Here is a 23,416-nt window from a genome sequence, read left to right as displayed (position 1 = left end):
AAAATATATATATATATATATATATATATATATATATATTTTCCTTTTCGCCAAAAAGCTCATGAAAAATTCCTCAACATTATAGTGAAATCCAATTTAATGCCCACAAGAACAGAGTCAACATTGAGTATAATCAAGAATGATGAACAACCAAATTGTTTCCTGCACTGCTTATAGGAGTATAAAATGGTACAATCGTTTTGAAAAAAAAAAAGTTTTGGGCAATGTCTCAAAAAGCTAACGTGCACATACCCTATAACCCAAAGTTCCACTCCTAAGCATTCACCCATGAAATGAAAACATGCATCAAGAAATAGAAAGAATATTCATAAGAACGGTATTCACAGTAGCCAAAAACTGGAAACAACCCAAATGTCTAACTGATGAATGGATAGATAGCCATTTCTCCATGAGCGAAAGATGCTAGACACAAACAGAATTTACTGCACAGTTCCATTTACATGAAGTTCTAGGACAGGCAAGATGAATCTGTGTAAAAAGAAATAAGAACAATGATAGTTCAAAGCCAATATGGCTACCGGTGCTGCTACCAGGGATCCACGTGTTTGGTTCTGTGCTGCACCTAAAGCCCAGACCCATCAGGATGCTCACTACACATAAGCTCTCCAGTCACGGGCTCCAAGGACCACCTAGGCCAAGGGGCTTGGGATTTCACTGATGGTAGAGTGCTGGCCTACCATGCACGAGGCCAGAATCACTCAGGGAACTCCTTAAACATGTAGAACCCTCAGGCTGAGCCCAGACCTGCTGATTTGGAACCTGGGGTGGCACATGGGAGTCTCCACTGTTTTATATTCCTTCCAAGTGACTGAGATGCAGTTTGAGAAAGACCATCCTGATTCCTGCCTGGGGGAGCTTCCAGGAAGAAAGCAGAGGACACAGCAGAATGGGGAGACGAGAATGATGTCAAAAAAGTACAAAGGAAAATAAGCCAGGGAAGACTCTCTGGTTTGCATTTTATTTTAAAACCTCTAGTTTTGAGTAAAACATGTAAATGGGCATAGAAGCCCAGAGAGCCTCCCTGGAAAGGGAAGTAGGTAAATTAGTTTCCATTATCTACAAAGACTGTGGTTGTGGGAGGCCAGCAGAGAAAGTACACAAGAGTGCTGTGCTTTTGCATTCAAGGACTACAACATGTTCCATAAACAAAGTGAGAGAAGTTATTTCCATGTTTTACATGTGAAAAAGATGACTCATTTGGAATTTTGGTAATATAAAATACCAATGGGCCAGGCATGGTGGCATATGTTTGTAATCCCAGCCACTCAGGAGGCTGAGGTAGAAGGATTGAGTTGGAGGCCAGTATCGATTTAGGGAGGCCCTAAACATCTTAGCAAGACCCTGTCTCAAAAAATAAAAAGAGCTGGGTGTGTGGCTCAAGCGGTAGCATGCTCGCCTGGCATGCGAGTGGCCTGGGTTCTTCAATCCTCAGCACCACATACAAACAAAGATGTTGTGTCTGCCGAAAACCAAAAAATAAATATTAAAATTCTCTCTCTCTCTCTCTTNGTCTCGAAAAAATGAAAAAGCAAAGCTGGGATGTGATGGCTCAATCCCAAGTAGCCCCAAAAAAAAAAAAAAAAATACTGACCAAATAAATTAGATGGACAGATATCAGAAGACAGTAAAATAGAGAAGAAAGTATACCAAGTTTCCCAGCAAAATCCTAGAACCTAAGGCCTAAGCTTCCAGTCCATTGGGACCAAGACTGGAGCAGCCATGGATAATACTCAGGGTGTTTCAAGGACGTTGGGAAGCCCGCCAGTGCCCTGCCCCACACCAAGTGGAAGCAGAGCAGCTGCTTCTGACATTTATACCAAAGCTGTGACAGATGCAGCAGAATCCTAACAGTGACTTAAAGATCAAAGTAGCAACAGGGAGTGTCCCCTGCAGTCTTCAAAGCCTCCACAGGGAAACGTCAAAGAGAAAAAATGGTCAGCACAGCTCTGAGGTCTTCTAAATGCCTTTCCAGGACAATGCCAGGTCTACTTAGAAAATCAGAGATTATCAAGTAAAAAGCTGGAAAAAGAATTAAACATAAAAACAGTAATATCTTTCCAGTACCCATTTTAAAATGTAATTAAAATTCAAATATCCTATTCACAATGCCAATGAAAAATCTGTAAAATACTTTTCAAAATGTGAGACTTTACCAGGAATAAAACCCGGGGGTACATAACCACTGAGCCACATCCCCAGCCTTCTTCTTTTTTATTTTGAGACAGGGTCTCACTAAGTTGCTTAGGGCCTCGACAAATTGCTGAGACTGACATTGAACTTGTGATTCTCCTGCCTCAGCCTCCTGAGTCACTGGGATTATGTCATGCACCACCATACTCTTCTTAATGCTATCTCTTTTTAAAACTTACATTCATTATAAAGACACCCAGAAAAATAGGTGAATGAAAATAGCCCCTAAAATGTTAAAAAACAACAACAATAATAATAATGAGTGAAGACTTATCCTATTATATAAAAAATAATACAAGCTACTAAGCTACAAGCTATTAAGATTTTTTACTGGACCCAAGTCCTACTGCTTGCTGAACAAGGGACCAAGCAACTCAAGAGACAGGATGTTGAGGCAATACAGGTAACTATTCAAAAAGCCAGCTAGGCTTTTTTGGCATTTTAGCCACTCTATTACTGAGCTACATGCCCAGCCCTTTTTATTTATGTGTCAACAGGGACTTGCTAAATTACCAAGGCTGTCTCCAATTTACAATCCTCCTGCTTCAGCCTCCCAAGTAGATGGGATTACAAGTATATGTCACTATGCTTCACTTAAAGGAGACATGAAATCAGAAAACAAAGGATGGCTAATTCAATAATTGTTACTGTGACAAAGACTAAAAATAGAGCCCTAGCTGGACATGGTGGTGCATGCCTGTAATCCCAGCAGCTCTGGAGGCTGAGGCAGGAAGATCGAAAGTTCAAAGCCAACCTCAGCAACGTGGAGGCGCTAAGCAACTCAGTGAGACCCTGTCTCAAATTACAAAATAGGGCTGAGGATGTAGCTCTGTGGTTGGGTGGCCATGAATTCAATCCCCAGTACTCAAAAAAAAAAAAAAAAAAAATAGAGCCCTAACATAATATTATAAAATAAATTCCTAGTGAATTAAACCTTTTTTTAAGAGAGAGAGAGAGAGAATTTTAATATTTATTTTTTGGTTTTCGGCAGACACAACATCTTTGTTTGTATGTGGTGCTGAGGATTGAAGAACCCAGGCCACTCGCATGCCAGGCGAGCATGCTACCGCTTGAGCCACATCCCCAGCCCTTCCTAGTGAATTAAAGATCTAAAGATAGAAATAACAAACATATGAGAAGAAAATATAGAAATATATAACATATTCAAGTAAGAGAGATTTATCTAAGTATAATTCCAACCATAGAAGATATAAAGGAGAGTCCCAACAAATTGCTTATTCTAATTATTAAAATATAGTTTACCAAAATGGACTGCTTGAGATTAAAAGATTGATATAAGATACTATAAAATTGAAAATAAAATGGGAGGAGGGTGCTGAGAATTGAACCCAGGATATAATGCCTGCATAGCACGCTCTCTATCACTGAGCATATGCCCCCAGTCCCTAGCACAGCAACTTCATATCACTTATTTCATTAAGGTGAAGGTGAATTTTCTGTTAAATGGTGCTAAGGTACCTGGTTAGCCATTTTGAAAAAAATATTTTTTAAAAATTCCAAACTCCACATCACACATAAAAATAAGTTCAAAACAGATCAAAGATCTAGTGAAAAACATGAAACTTTGAGAGAACTAGAAGTAAACGTAGGTGACTATAATTTGGGTGTTCAAAAGGCTTTCTACCCATGACTTAAATCCAAATTCCAAAAGCGAAAATATTTATAAATTTGACCATATCAAATAAATTTTAGTAGCCAAAAAAAATCATGAACAGCATAAAAAGACAACTAACAAAGTAGGAGAAAATACTAGCAATAAAATCATAAAGAGCTAAGATTCTAAATACATAAAAAAATATTTTAGATGGGCATGGTGGCACACAGCTGTAATTCCAGCAGCTCAGGAGGCTAAGGCAGGAGGATCACAAATTCAAAGCCAGCATTAGCAAAAAATGAGGCACTAAGCAACTCATTAAGCTAAGCAAGACCCTTTCTCTAAAATAAAATACAAAATAGGGCTGGGGATGTGGCTCAGTGGTCGAGTGCCCCTAAATTCAATCCCCCGTATCAAAAAATAATAATAATTATTATTATTATTTTAAATTGACAGAAAAGGACCTAAAATGGGGCAAAAGGTATGAACAAAAGATTATTGTATATTCCTTGAATATATTAAAATATATACAACTTCATTCATACAAAGAAAAATGCAAATGAAGCTTAACTAAGATGCCATGTCTTACCCATCAGATTAATAAAATTAACAACTATGACAACACTGTGTTGGGAAAGCTGTGGGAAACATTCACTCATGCATTCCCTATGAGAATGAAAATTAGTCCAAACTTAGGAGAGGAAACTCAGCAATATCTAACCAAGCTACCTATGTGTTAACTTTTTGATCCATCCTATAAGTTACCCTGATGATACATCTCCAGCAAAACAAAAATACATGTGCATCAGGTATTCATTAGTGGTACTATTTTATCCCTGTGGTGCTGGGGATTGAACCAGGACCCTGTGCATGCAAAACAAGCTCTCTACCAACTAAGCTATATCCCCAGCCAAAAGAAATAACCTAAAAGCTCCTACATAGGAATGTGATTGATAAACCATGGTACATCCATACAATCAAGTTCTATGCACCCATTAAAAAAAGGATTAGTAGTATCTTTAACAAGTGGTATGGAATGATTCCTGGTTTTTATTTTTAAATGAGAAAAGCAAAGGACAAAAGAGTAAATGCAATGTGGCCATAAAGTCTGTAAACATGGGCATTTCGATATATATAATAAATGATTTAGAAAATCACATTTCAAAACATGGTATATTTAACATTACTATATGGTCAACATATTGTCCTTGATTAGCTATGCATAATTTGATGCATCTTCAAAATTACTATGAATATGGATTACTAAAGTCACATTTTTCTTGGTCCCTGCATGTGTATCTTTAATGGATTGCTTTGGGTGATTCATTTTTCTGATTTTCAAAGAATCACCAACTTGACCCAAAAATACTCAAGCATTAAAGAAAGTTCAGTTCCAAGAATCAAATCAAATTGGCCAGGTGTTGTGGCACATGCCTGTAATCTCAGCAGTTGGGGAGGCTGAAGCAGGAGGATCGCAAGTTCAAAGCCAGACTCAGCAACTTAGTGAGGCCCTGTCTAAAAATAAAAAAGGCTGGTAGAGCATCTCTGCTTCAATCCCCAGTACCAAAAAAAAAAAAAAAAAAAACAAGTTGAAGAACTGGAGGACATGCCTGAGAGGAACTTGATGACACATATCTAGGGTAAAACCAGTGGTGTCTCAACATCCTATGACTCATGGGATTCCCTGCTGACTCCCACAGACATGCCCAGCACTGCCCAGAACCTCAGAGACAGGCAACTACTGAGAGGCGGCTGTTCCCAAAAAAAGAACTAGGTTCCCACGAGGGACAAGACTAAGACACTAACCTCAGCAGTCCAGACACCAAGTCAAGAAGCAAGCCAGATCAAACAACCAATGTGCCGGGCGCAGTGGCGCACACCTGTGATCTCAGAGACTCAGGAGGCTGAGGCAGGAGGATCTAAAGTTCAAAACCACCCTCAACAAAAGCAAGGCGCTAAGCAACTCAGTGAGACACTGTCTCTAAATAAAATACCAAATAAGGCTGGGGATGTGGCTCAGTGGTTGAGTGGTACCAGTTCCTGGTACCACTCCCTGGCCTCCCCCCCACAAAAAGAAAACCAGTGTATTGTTACTACTTTCAAAAGAAAATATAGAATTGGGAGCCAGGAATCCAAAGTAGGTCAAACTCAGAGGAACATCCAACAATGCTGTACCAGCCGACATGTGTCCTCTCACTCCAAGTGCAAAGTTTGCACCCAATCTGCAAAAATTCCAAGCAGCTTCTGATACCTCCATGCCACATCCCTACCATAATACAATTTTGAGGGTCTTTAATTTCTGTCAACTGAACAATCTGGTTGAACTGAATAATCAAAAGAGCATAAAGCTGGAAGTCTGAAGAAACCAACTGTGAAGACAAGCTACTGCATCCCTGAAGAATTCATGTCTGGGGCAGGGTGCAATGTCACACGCCTGTAATCCCTGCAGCTCTGGAGACTGAGGCAGGAGGATCACCAGCCTCAGCAATTTAGCAAGATCCTGAGCAACTTGGTGAGATTCCATCTCAAAGAAAATATAAAAAGGGTTGGGGATGTGGCTCAGTGGTTAAGTGCCCCTGGATTCAATTCCCAGTACGAAAAAGAAGAAGAAGAAAGAAGAAAGAAGAAGAAGGAGGAGGAGGAGGAGGAGGAGGAGGAGGAGGAGAAATATCTGAGGTGCACTACACAGCTGTAAGTGGGAAACCTCAGCTTAACTCTTCATTCTAAGAAATTATGAGTTAATATAAAATATTTCATGTTAAGGGAAAGATTTCCTTTTTTAAAAAATTTTATTTTATTTTATTTTTTTATGTGGTGCTGAGGATCAAACCCAGGGCCTTGCACATGCTAGGCGAGCGCTCTACTGCTGAGCCACAATCCCAGCCCTAAAAGAGTTCTTTTCTAAGGTAAAAGCTGGCTTCAGCATATTCATTGCTATTCAGTTTCTTCCATCTTATCCATTTCTATTCTTGAAACTTCAACACATAATCAGAAGAATCCTTAAAAAAAAACAAAAAAAAAAGCACCTCCCTTATGCTCTCTGGACTTGCATGTTTCCAAGCAAAGGTAGATTTATGATTTCTAACAAGTTTGAACCAGAAATTAATCAGAACTACTTAATCAGAATATCCCATTTCCTAGACCTCCAGACTCTAGTTTATTCTTGGTTCCACCATTCTTAGAATACCTAGAATGTTTTCTGTCATGTTTGAAGTGCTAGGATATTAGAGATAGAAGGCATCTTAGAGATTCACCATAAAATTAACTTCCACCTTTTATAAATGAAGAAACTAAGGCCTAGTTTACACTTTGACTAAAGTCTTTATACTCCTAATATGAACAGAAATACATAAATGCAAATGGTGTTACTCAACCAGTAATATTCAAATAAATGCAATAATCTCCAAATTGCACATCAGACTAATTAACTTTGGTTCTGAGAAACAACACCAAGTAATTCACTGTGAACTCCAGCCAGCCTCCTCCCACCCCCAAAATATGTGGCTCTTGTTTCTACTTCTTCCAGCTAACTCTTTATAAAATTGACAACAATTTGTGATGTTCTAGAGAATTTTTTCCAAAGTTTTAAATTGAACTTAAACTTTAGATTTTGTTTTGGGGCTTTGTTGTTACAGTTCTGAGGATGGACCCTGGGACCTCAGTTACATTAAGCAAGTACTCGATCACTAAACCGCACCCCCAGAGCCTAGTTTATTCTTATTCACTGAGTCCAACTCAAGTTCAGTGTACTTGGGGTTTTCTGTACTTTTGGTCCATAATTTATGGGAATGAGAATGTTTTGTATATTCAAATCTCAAACTTGAGCATGTCTCGAATAATAGGATTTCTTCTAGCACACGTTCACCCAAGCCCAATGTCTCTGCTCCCTCTCTAACTTGCAGATCCAATGAACATCTTGCATGAGTTTTCAACAGAGTTCTCATGCATATCAAATGTGACACCCATGTAACAATGATGTTCAACTGAGCCAGACCAATTAGGCTGATTTGTTGAAACTAAATCTCAACTAAATTGAGTGAAAATGTATGCCCATAACAAACTGCTCTATTTTATATATAGCAGCTCTATTCATAATTGCCAAAATTTGGAAGCATCCGAGATGTTCTTTTGTTGTTCTTCTTCTTGTTAGTTATACATGACGGTAAAGTATATTTTATACATACATGGAGTATAACTTCCCATTCTTGTGGTTGTACACGATGTGGAGTTTCACTGGTCGTGTATTCATATATGAACATAGAAAAGTTATGTACAATTCATCTACTCTCTTTCCTATTCCCATCTACCCTCCCTTCCCTTCATTTCCCTTTGTCTAATCCAATGAACTTCTATTCCCCCACCTCTTATTGTGTGTTAGCATCCACATATCAGAAAGAACATTTGGCCTTTGGTTTTTATTTCACTTAGCACAATAGTCTCCAGTTTCATCCATTTACCAGCAAATGCCATAATTTTATTCTCTTTATGGCTGAGTACAAGATATTCCTCAGCAGACGAACAACATAAATAAATGGTGGTACATCCGTACAATGGAATATTGTTCAGTGATAAGAATGAGCTATTAAGCCACAAAAAGATGTGGGAATCTTAACTCCATATTTCTAGGTGAAAAAGCCAATCTGAAAAGGCTACAAACTATATGATTCCAACTGTATGATTTTCTGGAAGAGGTAAACTACAGAAAAAGTAAAAAAGATCATCAGTTGCTAAGGATTCAAAGAAGGGAAGAAGGGAGGAATAGGTGAAACACAGGAAATTTGGGGGCAGCGATACTATTCTGGATGTACAATAAAGGTGGATATATTATTATTTATTTGTTAAAAACCATATATAACAAAAAGTGAACCCTGGCTTGTGCAGTGGTGTATACCTGTAACCCCAGCAGCTCCAGAGGCTGAGGCAGGAGGATGGAGAGTTCAAAACCAGCCTCAGCAAAAGCAAGGCACTAAGCAACTCAGTGAGACCCTGTCTCTAAGTAAAATACAAAATAGGGCTGGGGATGTGGCTCAGTGGTCAAGTGCCCCTGAGTTCAATCCCTGCTACAAAAAAAAAAAAAAAAAAAGCAAACCCTAAAATAAACTATGGACTTTAGATAATAATGTATATCAATTAGCACATCAATCGTGCCACACTAATGCTACTTGTTAATGACAAGGGATGTAGGGTAGGAGAAACCTATCTACACGGGAAATCTTTACTTCTGTTCAATTTTTCCATAAACCTAAAACTGCTCTAAATAATAAAACCTATTGCTGGGTATGGTCTTGCACGCCTGTAATCCCGGTGACTCGGGAGGCTGAGGTTGGGGATGTGACTCAGTGGTTAAGCACCCCCCAGTTCAATCCCTGGTACAAAAGAAAGAAAGAAAAAAGAAAACCTATTAATTTTTTAAATTGTTTAAAATTAGATAATCATGATTTAACTTTCTAGTTAATTACTAGAAACAAGTTTTCTAGTAAATGGGTCATTTCAGCAAATTCACTTTTCTCAAACAAATTTTCAGCAATTTGGCCTGCCTCCTTTGGAAGTCACATTGTAATTTCTGTTCCTCAAACGTAACTTTCCAGCCTTGCCTTCTCCCTTCATTTCCCCCCAGCAGTTCACAAGGCTGGCTTGACATCTTAGTTCACCTGTCACCTCCTTGGAGAAGTTCCCCACATCCAATCTGTCTCCCATACATATCAGTACTCCATTCAATCTCCCAATGGTGTAGGCAGATAACGACCCCCCAAAATGTACTAATCTGTGGAATTAGTTAATATGTGACTTTACATGGCAAAAGAGATTTTACAACTATAATTAAATTATGAACTTTGAGATGAGGAAGGTTATCCTGGATTGTCCAACTGGGCCCAATGAAATCACATGGGTCTTTAATAGCCAGAGAAACAAAGTAATGTGATTGTTGATTTTGAAGATAAAAGAGACCCACAAGCCAAAATAAGCAGGCAAACTCTAGAAGCTTGAAAAAGCAAGGAACTAATTCTCCCCTCCACCTTTCCTTCTCTAAGGAATGCAATCTGCTGACACCTTGATTTTAGTCCAGAGAGATTTTTTGACATCAAGAACTATAAGATGGTCTGGGAATGTAGCTCAATGGTAGAGCACTAGCCTAGCATAAGTGAGTCCCTGGTTTCAATCTCAAATACTGCAAAGCAAAATAGAATTGTAAAGTAAATCTTGTGTTGTTTTAAGCCACTAAGTCTAGCCTAATTTGTTAGAGCAGCAATAGGAAGCTTATATATACATATTTCCTCTACTGCAATCAATTACCAAGATCCTTAATTGTATGATATATTTATTTGGTTACTCTGAGTTCCATATACTGGGGTATGGACACCTCCTTTTTGCAACTAGCATAAAGGAGATACTTAATAAACACTCGTTAAAAACGGGAATTTTCATCCCAACCCTGACAGGTATGCTTACTGGAATGTTACAATGCAGACACAGAGACTCAGTGAAGTTACACCCACTACCAGCTAAAGATGGAACAACAATAGCAGAGCCAAGCAGGGCCAAATCCAGACCCACCGGGGGCCTTATGCCACTGAGCCCTCTAGGATAACATTGAAAATAGTATCACAGCTGAAGTACAGAGATGGGGTTGTTGAGACAGAGGATCCCGGCATTGCCAGGGTTGGTGTAGACAAGGCCTCATAGAAGGGAACATTCTGGAAGCCCTGAGCAAGAATTTTCTCTTTCTTTCTTTTTTTCTCCCTTTCTTCCTTCTTTCCTTCCTTCCTTCCTTCTTCACTTTCACCAGGGATTGAACCCAGGGTGCTTAACCACTGAGCCACACCCTCCAGCCCTTTTTAAAATATTTTATTTAGAGACAGGGTCTTGCTGAGTTGTTCAGGACCTCACTAAATTGCTGAGTCTGACTTTGAACTCATGATCCTCCTGCCTCAGGCTCTTGAGCTGCTGGGATTATAGGTGTGCACCACTGCACCTGGCTAGCGAAAAGAAATTTCTAGGTGGAAAAGCAGGGGATGGAAGTAACTGTTTTGTTTTGATCATTTGAATCGCAGGGTCTGTTATGTAAAACATAGGCTCTCTCGTAAGAAAAGAGGAAATAAAATTTGAAATCATTATTGGAAGGTGGTTGTGAGTAAGAGATCCCTAGGACAAGCTTCCTCTGGGTGGGACCCCAGGCAAATGGCTCTTTATGACACTTTCTTTTTTTCTTCTGCTGATTGTTAGCATGCCTGGATGTGATATCTGGTCCTGTGCCTCTAGCTGGACCTCTTGTCATAGGTAAAATCAGTGTCAACTCTTCCCAGACTAGTCCAAACTTTTAGTTGTTATGAATGAAACTGTTTCTAGGAAATTGGAATTCTTTTCATATTTGTAATATTTCTTTAGGCTGGATTGCTAAAAGAGGTAACAGTGCAACCACTTGCGATTGTTAAGTCTCATAACACATACAGCCAAATCCTTTCCAAAAACAGCTCCAACAGTTTACCCTGCCTCTATTTTGCCTCTGGCAAAAACTTACTTTCTGTTTCCCTGTTCCTTACCCAGTGAAAGGCATTGGCACTTTTTTTAAACTACCTAAATTTGTTAGGTGAAAAACATAACCCTAGTACTGTTTTCATTTGAGTTTATTATTATTATTATTATTATTATTATTATTATTATTATCACATGGTTTTCTGTATTTTCACAATTCATTTTTATCCTCACTTGTGAATTGGAAAGATCACTTTTAAAACCAGTGGTGCATGCCTGTAATCCCAGCAGCTCAAGAAGCTAAGGCAGGAGGATCTCTTAGCTTCAGCAAAAGTGAGGTGCTAAGCAACCCAGGGAGACCCTGTCTCTAAATAATATACAAAATAGGGCTGGGGATGTGGTTCAATGGTGTAGTGTTGCTGAGTTCAATTCCAAGTACCAAAAAAATACCCATAAGAAAAGAGGTAGAGAAAGCAGACGTATAATCTTCCTTCTAAGGAAAAACCCAGAATCTTTACACAGCAATTTACCACTGAACTACATCCTCACCCTTTTAATTATTTACTTTGAGACAGAATCTCACTAAGTTGCTGAGGCTGGCCTCAAAGTTCTGATCCTCCTGCTGCCTCCCAAGTAGCTGGGATTGCAGGGGTGCACCACCACTCCCCTTATAGGGCAACTTTCTGTTTTGGTAAGTACCTGGCTGAACTTGAGGTGTGCACCCTCGCTTACGAAGCCTCTGGAGAGGCCCCAAACACACACACAGCCCCTTTTCTTTCTCTCTTTGCAGCACAGATGAGCAGTTCTGATTGTTGGAAGCAATCACAGGGTCAAATGCTTTCTTTAAAATCTTGACTTTTTTTCATCATGAGGGTTTTGTTGTTTTTTCTTTTTTTTCTTTTTTGTTTATTTTTGCATTAGCTGATTTTCAAAAATATTGCATTATGAGCTGAAGATGTTGTATGCACAAGGTCCTTGGTTTGATCCCCAGCACTGCAAAAATGTGTGTGTTTGTTTGTGTGTGTGTGTGTGTGTGTATGTCTATGTACACATTAAAGAATTATTTATCTTGCCAGTTGTAGAAGCTCGCACCTGTGATCCCAGCGACTGGAGAGGCTAAGGCAGAAGGGTTGCATGTTTGAGGCCTGCCTCAGCGACTTCCTGTCTCAAAAAATAAAAAGGACAGTGGATGTGGCTCAGTGGTTCAATAGCCCAGGTTCAATAGCTGGTACTCCCCCCAAAGAATTATTTACTGAGAGACTTTTTTGGCACTCCCTTATATTTTGGACCCAAGCCCAGTATCTCCTGGCCCTATATTCCCCTCACTCAGCAGAGACCTCTACCTCTACAAGGGTACCCCAAAAAGGTAAATCACGGTTGCACAGGTAAATCATGCGCACATGATTTCATCACTACATTTCTTGGGGAGCACTTAAAAGATTATTTTAATTTATAGAATGTATGATTTTTTTACAATTAACACATGTTGTAGAATATATGATTAACTTCCATTTATACACTTAAAAAAAAATTAGCTGGTTATAGTGGCACACATCTGTAATCCCAACTACCCAGGAGGTTGAGGCATGAGGATCGCAAATTAACGAGACCCTTTTTCAAAATAAAAAAATAGATAAGAACTGGGCATTGGCTCAGTAGTAGAGGTCTCCTAGCTTCATTTCCCCAATACGCCTCCCCCCTCAAAAAAAAATTGTCCATTCACTTCTAGACAGACAAGTCTCTGCTTAAAAGCCAAGGTGGTAAGGAGGAGTCTGAATACAGGGATAAGTATTAGGCTGGTCCTGTCACCAGCTGGATGCAGTCCCCAGTGCCTAAAGAGAAAGTGCCTAAAATCTTGACTTTTTTTCATCATGAGGGTTTTGTTGTTTTTTCTATTTTTTCTTTTTTGTTTATTTTTGCATTAGCTGATTTTCAAAAATCTAGCTGATTTTCTTGGCGTTGGTATGAACAGATGGCCAACTGGGTTGGACACTTTTATTCTATGATCTGAACAGGTGTGCCTGTTCCATTTTTAATATATTAAGAAAAAATATTTTTAACTTGGTGGAGAGATGTGGACATGGAGTACCGGGATTTAACCCAGGACCATGAGGCACATCTCTAGCTCTAATTCTTCATTTTAAAAGCTATATTTATTTTATTATAGAAAAAATCTAAAGCACAGATAAGCAAAAAGAAAATAATTACATTTTTCAAATTGCCTAAAATCACAGAGAAAACAATGATTGATATTTGTTTTACAACCCCTAAGTATTTTCCAAATGGTATTCCACTATGTCTTCATATTTTTTAAATGAAAATGAGGTCTTTTTCTTACAAATTGTTTAATAACTTTCTTTGAGTTATTATTATAACTACCTTTCCTGGTGCTTGGTTTAAAGAATAATTGTTAGAAACTAAGACAAAATTTCACTTGTTCTAAAAATTCCTTAAATTTTAAGTGATTGCACTCATCAGTTTCATTCTTTCAATTTTAAATTAATTTAATTGCAAAGACCCTATGCTGTTGACATACTAGTGCATCACACCCACAAAGCCACCTCCTCAGCACAATAAGGACCACTTCATCAGTTTGAGGCACTGTCATCCTAGAACCAGGCTTGCAGATCTCACTAGCCTGATGCACAACAGGAAGCTCAGGTTCCAAGTGGTTGGCAGGGTGGCTTTGGACAGGTCATCCACATTCCCTGAGTAGAATAGTGTGAAGACCTTAAGTGGCACCTAGCCAGGACCAAAACAGCCTTTGCCTGGTGGCCTCTCCCTCCCTCCACATCCTGTTCTCTTTGAATCCATCACAATTCCCTGCTAAATGGATGCAATCTTTGCACACTCACTTTCTCAGGGGCTTTGGTCTTTCCAAGCTCCCAGCTTCTCCATCTGAAACCCTAACACCAGGACTTTCCCGGCCCTTTGAGAACAGAGAGGCTCTGGCTTGCCGAGCCCTTGGCCCTGGGGCCTGTCATTTAATTTCTACAAGAGGCCACATTACTCCAGGTAGGTGCCTTGACTCTTCCAAGTCATTTGCTCCCTTTGACTTAGAGTTGAGGACACATGGGGGAACATGAAGGTTATTCATCCACAGATGCCACCTACACTGCCCAGGCAAGAGCAATACCAACCTATGTCAGCCAGGGAGAGACCCCATCCAAGACAGTGGCCTTGAGGTGGGGCTGGTCAGAGTCAAGTTGACTGCTCCTGTGGGCAGGAATCATATGAGAATCCTGCTTAAACAGATGGATACTAACTACCATAGGACAGGTAGATGAGAAAGCCTGAGCGAGGGACAGACAGCCCATAGGATTAGCCCACAGTGACTAGACCTGGCCTGGCCATCTGCAAGAGTGTGGACAAAGGCCTCTTGTAAATGCTTTCTATTCCTCACAGTTGAGGTCTTTTTGAACATCTAATTCAGATCCTATAGGGTAGGATCTGATCTCCTGGGGATGGAGAAAACAGTGTCTGTGTTTTATAACCAGGAACATGTTCTTGGAGCAAAAAGAGGGGAGGAACAGAGAAAGGACTGACACTCCTATGAGAGTGGAAAAAGTCTGAAATTATCATCATGGAAAGGGAGAGAGCAATTTATTAGAGAATCAGGTGACAGGAACACAGCTGCGCAGTGACAAGTTCTGTCACATGATTCCAGAAATAGATATGTAAAGAATCTCAATTTTAAATTCCTTACATTAATAATAATAAAACACAACATTATTGATTACAGAAAAGTTTGGAAATTGCATATTTTGCCATATTTGCATATGAAAGAGAATAGTTGTGTCACTTATGTTTTTAAATAGTTGTCAGGAAAATAGCAATATTTAAAATAAAGTTGTGATATTTTAATACACAATACAAAATAATACATATACTATGATTATATTAATACAGAGAAAAATGTTGGGAAAAATATCAAATTACTAATGATATCTTTTTAATTTTCTCAATTTTTTCTTTTTTTACACCAGCAATTGAACCCAAGGATGCTTTATCAATGAACCACATCATCCCCGGCCTTTTTTTTTTTTTTTTTTTTTTTTACATTTTATTTATATACAGGGTCTCACTGAGTTGCTTAAGGCCTTGCTAAATTGCTGAAGCTGGCTTTGAACTCATGATCCTGCCTCAGCCTCCCGAGCCATGGGATTATAGGCATGCACTACCATTCCCAGCTAATTTTCTTAATATTATGTGACTAGTAAAAACTATTATTTTAATATCAGGTGTAGTGATGCACACCTATAATCCCAACAACTTGGGAGACTGAGGCCGGAGGATTGCAAGTTTGAGGCCAGCTTTAGCAACTTAAGAAGAATTCATCTCAATATTAAAGAGGGCTGGGGATGTAGCTCCATGGTAAAGTGTCCCTGGTGGATTCAATCACTAGTATACCCCCCCCAAAAAAAAAACTTATTATTTTAAAATTTCATGTGAGAATCATCTTCTTGAATAGAAAATTATTTCATTTGTACCACTAAGCTGACCCTCAGGCTGAAATTTTTTTTTCTTTTTGCAATACTGAGATTGAACCCCAGAATTCTACCTCTGAGCTGAACCCCCAGCTCTTTTTATTTTTTGTTTGAAGATGGGGTCTTGCTAAATTGCGGAGGCTGTCCTTGAACTTGCAATCTTCCTGCCTATCCTATGCCACACACATAGTGATATTTACTTTAAATGGTCTGATGAAAAAATATGTGTATTCAGTTAGAAGAGGAGAAATTCAGATAGCAAATGGGGCTGAACATTAAGAAAGCTGAAGCTGGGTGCAGTGGTGCATGGCTGTAATCTCAGTGACTCAGGAGGCTGAGCAGGAGTATCGCAAATTCAAAGCCACCCTCAGCAAAAGCGAGGCGCTAAGCAACTCAGTGAGACCCTGTCTCTAAATAAAATAAAAATATAACTGGTGATGTGACTTAGTGGTCGAGTGCCCTGAGTTCAATCCCTGGTACCAAAATAAGAAGAAAAGAAAGCTGAGTGAAGGGCATTTGTGAATTCTTTATAGCCTTGAGATTTCTGTAGCTTTGAAATTTTTCTAAATAAAAAACGATGGTATAGTTATATAAGGAAGTAGAAATGGTGATGTAAAAGAGCTAAATCCGGTGTCGTGGCTTGCTCTTGTAATCCTAGTAACTTGGGAGTCTGAGAGCTGAGGATGTAGCTCAGTAGTAGAACACCCAGATCCAATACCCAGTATCAGAAAGAGAGAGAGAGAGAGAACTAAATCTTGTATTACAGCCGTAAATCAAGAGTTAATGTTTCAAACTCTCTAGGTGGAGCATACCTAAAATCCCAGCAGTTCGGGAGGCGGAAGAGTCAGGAGGATCTCAAGTTCAAAGCCAGCCTCAGCAAAAGCGAGGTGCTAAGCAATTCAGTGAGACCTTGTCTCTAAATAAAATACAAAATAGGGCTGTGAATGTGGATTAATGGTCGAATGCCCCTGAGTTCAATGCCTGGTACCAAAAAAAAAAGAAAAAAAGAAAGAGCAGTATAAACCAGGCACAGTGATGTGTTCATATAATTCCAGCATCTCAGGCAACTGGGAGTATCCCAAGATTGAGGCTAGACTAAGCAATTTAGCAAGGACTGGGAATGTGGCTCAATGGTAGAACATCCCCAAGTTCAATTCCCGGTAAAACACACACACACACACACACACACACACACACACAAAGAGCAGTATAATCATACTTTATACAGTGGTAGTATGAAAAAAAGAAAAAAAGAGCCAAGAGTTTCTGCAGACTCATGTTGATTAAAAAAAAACATAGGGCAGGAAAACACTGTTTTTTAAATTATAAGCCTTTGGAAATATTTGAATTTTTTAAGCATGTATTTGTTTCACTGTGACTTTAAAAAAAATGTTAACTTTTACCAGCCAAACACTTTCTGTGCTTTTCCACTTATCCAGATTTTGTCTTATGTATTTCAGTAAGATATTTTTTTTATTTTCCTTAAAAGATAGGTCCCATGCCTTATTTGTTAAATTTTTCAGGTAAAAGAAGATACAGAATTTTGACAATTACTTTAAAGAGAGCTTTCTCTGGTTGCTCTGGGAAGAATGAGTTGGAGAAGGGTGGCTGCCAATGACTTCACTTTGCCTTTTGCAAAATAATATAAAATAATCTTCATTGTGTTCTAGGGACCACATCCAAGACAAAGTTTTTAAAAATTAGAGCAACAACCTAAACATTGTATAAAGTAGTGCATGTGGTCAGCATGGAGTGGCTATTGTGGTAGTGGTTTTTTTTTTTTTTTATTCTCTCTACACATTAAAAAGGGTGGGGGGCTCCCACGCTGACCTTCTGGCACCCTATAGAGAAGAGGGCTGCCAGTCATAGCATCAGCTCCAGCTCTGGAAAAGTCCCCAAAGGACAAGATCCCAATCTGGTCAAAGGTTTGGGAGCAGAGGGACAGCCCTGAGTTGACAATAGGTTAATAAGCTAGTTCAGATGGCCCCAGGATTTCCCCCAGGTCAATCCCCAGGTAGAAAGAAAAGCCCTGCCTCCTGCAGGTGCAAGAGGCGAGACTAAGAAGCTGCAATGGACAAGAGCCTTGCGAATCAGGAAGACTATCCAGGGACAGGAATGACCTGGAGCTCAAGTGAGGTACCTGGAAATCCCCTGGGGTGGGAGAACACTGCTTTAATCTACCTCTTCTGGAACAGGTTCCACAGTCACCTGTGTGTGCCTACACTGGAAAGACACTTGTGTCTGAGCACAGCCCATCTGAAGAGCACTGTGTCTGATCCTGCCCAAGACAGGAATTTCTCCTCCACTGTGGCCAGGCCATTTCCTGGAGCTGTGGATGTGGCTTAATGGTCGAATAATAAGCCACATCCACATCCTTGGTCATTATCTTATTCCAATGAGCAGCCATCAAAGTTAACAAAAATAAATTACACAGCACTAATTAACCAACTAGGCACAAAGAAAGTCTGTACAGGGAGGAGTGGAAGAGAAAACACACTAAGGCTGTCACTAATATCAGGCAAACTCAAGTTGGGGCCCATCCCAGTTTTGTTTGTTTGTTTGTTTTTATACCAGGAATTGAACCCAGGGGCACTTAACCACTGAGCCACATCCCCAACCCATTTTATTTTTTTATTTTGAGACAGGATCTCACTACGTTGTTTAGGGCCTTGCCAAATTGCTGAGGCTGGCCTCGAACTTGCAATCCTCCTGCCTCAGCCTTCCGAGTCTTTGGGATTACAGGCAAGTACCACCAACCATACCCAGCTTTCCAATCCCAGTTTTAAAGAATGCTGATTAATTCCCTTTGAAACCTATCCACCAAAAGTTTCCATTAAATTAACATTTTCATCATGCATTTAAATATGATTATTTGCAAAGTACACATTGACTTATACTTTTTCAGGAACATGTACTTCATTTTACCATGGGCTTCTCAACTCCTTGGAATGTTCTTCTCTTGGGCCTGCGAGACAGGGCCTTCTCCCTGTCTCTCTTTCTCTGTCCCCTCGCTCCCCTCCCTAAAAACAGGTATTTACCAAAAGTGCTTATATATTTTTTTTGGACTTTATCTCTTTATTCTTTCTTCTTGAGTAACTGTCCCCTACCTCCTTTGTCATCCATGTTGATAACAATAGCTAATAATTACAAGTGCTCGCTCTGTCCTAAACACTGTACTAAACCCTCTGGTTTAATCCTCACAAGAGTCCTGTGGATTAGACGCTATTATTATACCCATTTTTATTCATAGGACAACATAGGCCTGATGGATTTAAGCAACCTCCCCAAGATTACCCAACTAGTAAGAGTCAGTGTGTCTCACAGCTTCTGCTGACCGCCAATGACACTCCTGCACGTCATGCTATTCCATGAATTCTCTCACCTGGACACCCTTTCCAAGAGCTAACTCCACCAGCCCCACAAACCCAGAATATCAACCAGCAAATATCAGGGGTACACAATGCCACGTTTGTACTGAGTTATTAAAATATTAAAATATTCAAAACTCTGTTGCCTGGTACCCATCCTATGCCCTGAAAACTTCCACTGCAGCAAGATTGCCCCAAAGAAGCAACCCTGGCATGGTGCAGAGGGGCAGGAACATGTACTGGTGCAGAGGGGAGCTTTGCACTCTGCTGGCCTTTGCCCTTGCAGGTGCTAAACTTGACTACATATTGTTTATATAATTTCTGCCACCTCCTCCTCCTCCTTCTGTCTCTGCAAACCAGTTCCTGCTACTAACTTCCTTATTTCAGGGGCCCCCACCTCATTTTCCAGTTCCCCTTCTACGCAGCCTGATCCCGCCCTCCTTTCCTCTCCTGCTTTCATTCACCTTCATTCTGGTCTACAGCTTTGACCTCTGCAGTATCACCTCCCACCTCCATCCCCTCCCTACAGTCTCCACCCTGGAACAAATCCCTCTGCCTCTGGCCCAGTTTCCTTGACTCTTGCCAGTCAGTTCCCATTCCCAGTCCCTTCCTCCTCCATATTGTTAAGATCAGGTGTTCAAGGCTAAAACTTCCCTCCCCACCTTACATCCTAAAAGACATCCATCTTAAAACCAAGTAGTGGTTTTATCCTTATATTAGAGTGCCTTATCCAGAGAAATTTGTTAAATCTAGTAAATTGATATCCATTTGTTTCCAAAGTTTTCTTCCTATTCCAATCACCACCTCTCATCCCTGAAATACAAATGTTATAGCCATCACCTCGGTGCTATCAACACCCTGCCTGTTTTACTCCCTGAGAGTAGAACACCTGATCTTAACAATGTGGAGGAGGAAGGGACTGGGAATGGGAACCATCAAGGAAACTGGACCAGAAACACTGACAGGAAGCACTTAGATCTCCCAAAGCTTCTCCCTGCCCCTTTATTCCCTAGTCCTGGCTGACCATGTCCTATCCATCTGATCCCTGGGTATCCATATGCTCAGAACTATGGTAGATGCTGGTGCTTAGCTGGAACACTCCTACCCTGCAGGAACTCATGGCTGGAGCTGCAGGAGAAAGACTCGTGTGAAGAGTCAAAGGATGGCTCACCTCCACCCCTGGCATGCCCAAGAGGCCATTCAGACAGCTACACTGGGACACTCTTGTTCTGTGCCGCCCTTTTTGAGGCACTTGCTGAGCAATTAGTCCATGCAGACTTGTGAGCCACTATTTCTCAGCCCTAAGGCCTTGGGAATGTTGCTTAAGCTCCCTGTCACTCCGTTTCCTCGTCTATAAAATTGGGTAGTAAGTAAGCTACCTCATAGGGTAATGTGAGGGAAGCATTTAGAGCAGTGTTTGACAGAGTCTGTGTGTAGTAAGAATAGCAATCGTTTTTATTATCTGACATCAATGGTCACAGGAAATTAAAGATGGAAAATGTCTCTGCAAACTGTCACCTGGGATCTCAGGGAACTTCTGAAAGTAGAAGCCCAGAGAGTCTCTCCCAGAGAACATCATCCAAACTCCCTCAACCCAGACCTCATTCTGTCCCTTCCCTGACCACTCCACAAAGAATGCATAGGGAACAGCTGGGGGACTTGCTTACAATTGCCAGGGGCCCTCTGAGGATGGAGATTTCAACTCTCATCAAGTCACATACCTGTTGGATTCAGACCCATTTTGCTCATTCAAGAAATACTTGGCGAGGACCCACTGTGTGCCTGCTATGCAAGGGGCAGTGGTGTAGACAGTAGGCACAGTACCTGACCACAAGTGCTGTGTTCTGTGGACCACCAAACTCATTAGCTAGTAAATGCTAAAAAGTTGCAGAACATGAGCTACGTGAGCAGGGTCTACTGGGTGCAGTCAAAAAAGGCTTCCCAGAAGGGACACTTGCACTGAGACCTGAAAACTGGGTATCACATTTTGAGCGGGGAAAGGCAAGTGTGTCCTGCTTGTTTTCACAGTGCCTGTCATGGGGATGCAAAAGTACTATACTGTGCTTGAAGAATTCCCAGACTTCCTGTGAGCGCCAGCTGTGTGGTTATTGATCCTCTCTGTGAGGCTGCCACAGCCCTTCATCCTACTGGTGAGCAGTACCCAGGACCTCAAAAATGTCAGCCTTACAAGATAGGGTCTAAACTTTGTCCCCTGAGGACAGACAGCCAGCTTTCTCCACACAGCAACCCAGGGGACAGGGACCTGCTAAGTGATTGTGATGCTAGATAGGAGTCAAGTAGGGTCTCAAGCAGGGCCTCTGGGCTGCTGTGGGCCAACTCTCAGGTGTGGCAGCTACTTGATCCTTCTTAAAGGGACGAGGTCCTTCATCTGAATTAGGAGGCATGGATCTTTAAGAGATACCTGGGGAGTGACAGGCAGGGGAAGAGGACTGGACAGAGGGAAGGGACAGGAAGATATGACACCTATGAATTGAACCAGCCCTGGCTGGCCTTAGATGCCTCCACCAGCTCCTAGGTTCTCTCTCACCTTGGACTCCCTGGGGTGCCCCATGGGCTATGAAGGTCGTCAGAAAACAGGCTGCCAGCAAAGAAAACCCTCTGAGCTTTAGTTTCCTGGAAAAGGTAGCCCCTGGGGGTGACTGCGCCTCCACCCCAGGTCCTCCCAAACCTGCTCAGGCTCAGCCTCAGCGGCCCGCGGCGATTCTGCCCAGACCTGTTGCTCCTCCCTTTGCGGCTCAGTTTTCATCTGTGGGGTTAGAGGTGCCTGATCCAAGGTGTCTCTGGCTATGCCTGTCCTCTGGAATACACACTCGTGGGGGTACAAGGTGGACCCTAGGGACTGACTCCCGAGATTTGCGGACGCGGTGGTAGAGGCCTGGGGCAGAGAGAGGATAGCGACCGTTGTCCGCTCTGCGTGTGCCCTAGAGCAGCAGGACTGGGCCCCGCCGAGCTCCAGGACGCACAGTCACCGAGTGGTGCTGGAGCTGGGTGCCCGCTGGCCGCGCCCCTCGATCCTGTCCTCAGCCAAGGGCGGACCTGCTGTCCGCCCTGCCGACTTACCCAAAAGTTTGCCTTGAATAGTGAGCCCGTCATGCTGGCGCGAGTAGGTGGCGCGGAGGAGAGTCGGTGCAGCGGGAGGGAACACGACAGGAGGCCTGCCAGTCACAGCCCTCGGTCAGGCACAACTTCGGAGTTCCACAGTAGAGCAGGGAAACCGCCCCCAGGTCCTAAGCCACGCCCGATTCCGCGGGCCGCAGTCCACCCTCTGCGCTCCACCCATCCCCGCCAGCGCGCACCAAGGAATTTGGGGGATCCGACGCACTAGCCGGATAAAGGGTGCGATCTATGCCCGGATCCAGGCCAACCTGAAGCGCCTCGTCGACATGCAATCATCAGTAAGAGCCCTGAATCCTCCCTTCTTCAGTAAGCCTCTGAGGGTTGCAAAGAAATGGTCCGGAATTCGACTCCGGTTTCTGCCCACAAGACACCCCTCACCCGAATCCCTCGCGGAGAAATCCAGGCTCTTTGGTTCACAGAAAGGAGCCTCGAAACCAGCCTGATCAGAGGGTGGTGGTGAGGACCCTGTGTTCGCTCCCTAAAGCCTGGGAACTGACAAGCTAGCGGAAGAAGTAGACGCTTTGGCGAGTCCTGTGCGCGACTCCGGGAGCGTCCACTGCAGGTCAGGCCCTACAGTTTTAGTCTAAAATGTCATTGCTGCAGTCTCCCCTTGACTCTAGGTCCCTTAGCAGGAGCTCAGCTCTTCTCTGACCCCCTTGGGGTCCTCAGGACCCAAGATTCTTCTTCACCAATCCCACCCCAGCAGTAGGAGCCCGAGCTTCCTTATTTACCTCCAGTCTGCCACCCTCATAAATGTAACCCCAGAGCAAGATCCGTCTCTGCCTTGAAGTAATACGGAACCCCAGGTCTAGCGCTGCCGGTTGCTATTTCTTAAGAGGGTCCGAGGCAAGACAACCATCAGTCACCCCAGGCAAGAAGTAGCGAGGCTCAAGGAGGGGAGAAGAAGGTCAAGGGTACCGTGACTGGTTAATACCCCGCCCGCAACCTAGCTTGGATATGCAACCATTTGCCTCTTGTGCCTTTTCTATTTAGGTCCAGACATAGTGAAAAGGCAGTTGCTAGGGTGACTTGGAAGACTAAAAGTTTCTGTACCCCATAACACTACCCCAAATCTATTGTGATGACACCCCACCAATAAAGTCACCCATAACTAAAAAGATGGA

The 23,416-nt window shown here is 41.8% G+C and overlaps 1 protein-coding gene across 4 annotated transcripts in view; it reads right to left on the bottom strand.

Annotated features, from left to right (window-relative positions):
* The window catches only part of Pstpip2 (proline-serine-threonine phosphatase interacting protein 2), a 66,556-nt gene extending 44,138 nt beyond the window's left edge, over positions 1 to 22,418 (bottom strand). Inside the window, exon 1 of one of the 4 annotated variants that reach the window (XM_048806288.1) lies at positions 22,236 to 22,418. In XM_048806288.1, coding sequence (XP_048662245.1) covers positions 22,236 to 22,268 — 33 coding nt within the window. In that variant the 5' untranslated portion in view covers positions 22,269 to 22,418. Of the gene's footprint in view, positions 1 to 21,702; positions 22,165 to 22,235 lie in introns of those variants that run through there. The other 3 variants (XM_048806286.1, XM_015482416.2, XM_048806287.1) reach the window with 3 other exon arrangements.
* Between the last annotated feature and the right edge of the window lie 998 nt (positions 22,419 to 23,416).

Source organism: Marmota marmota, unplaced genomic scaffold, assembly GCF_001458135.2.
Source record: "Marmota marmota marmota unplaced genomic scaffold, marMar, whole genome shotgun sequence".
Lineage (NCBI taxonomy): Eukaryota > Metazoa > Chordata > Mammalia > Rodentia > Sciuridae > Marmota > Marmota marmota.
The sequence above is the reverse complement of the archived record's forward strand: the minus strand, read 5'-3'. Positions and strand labels throughout refer to the sequence as shown.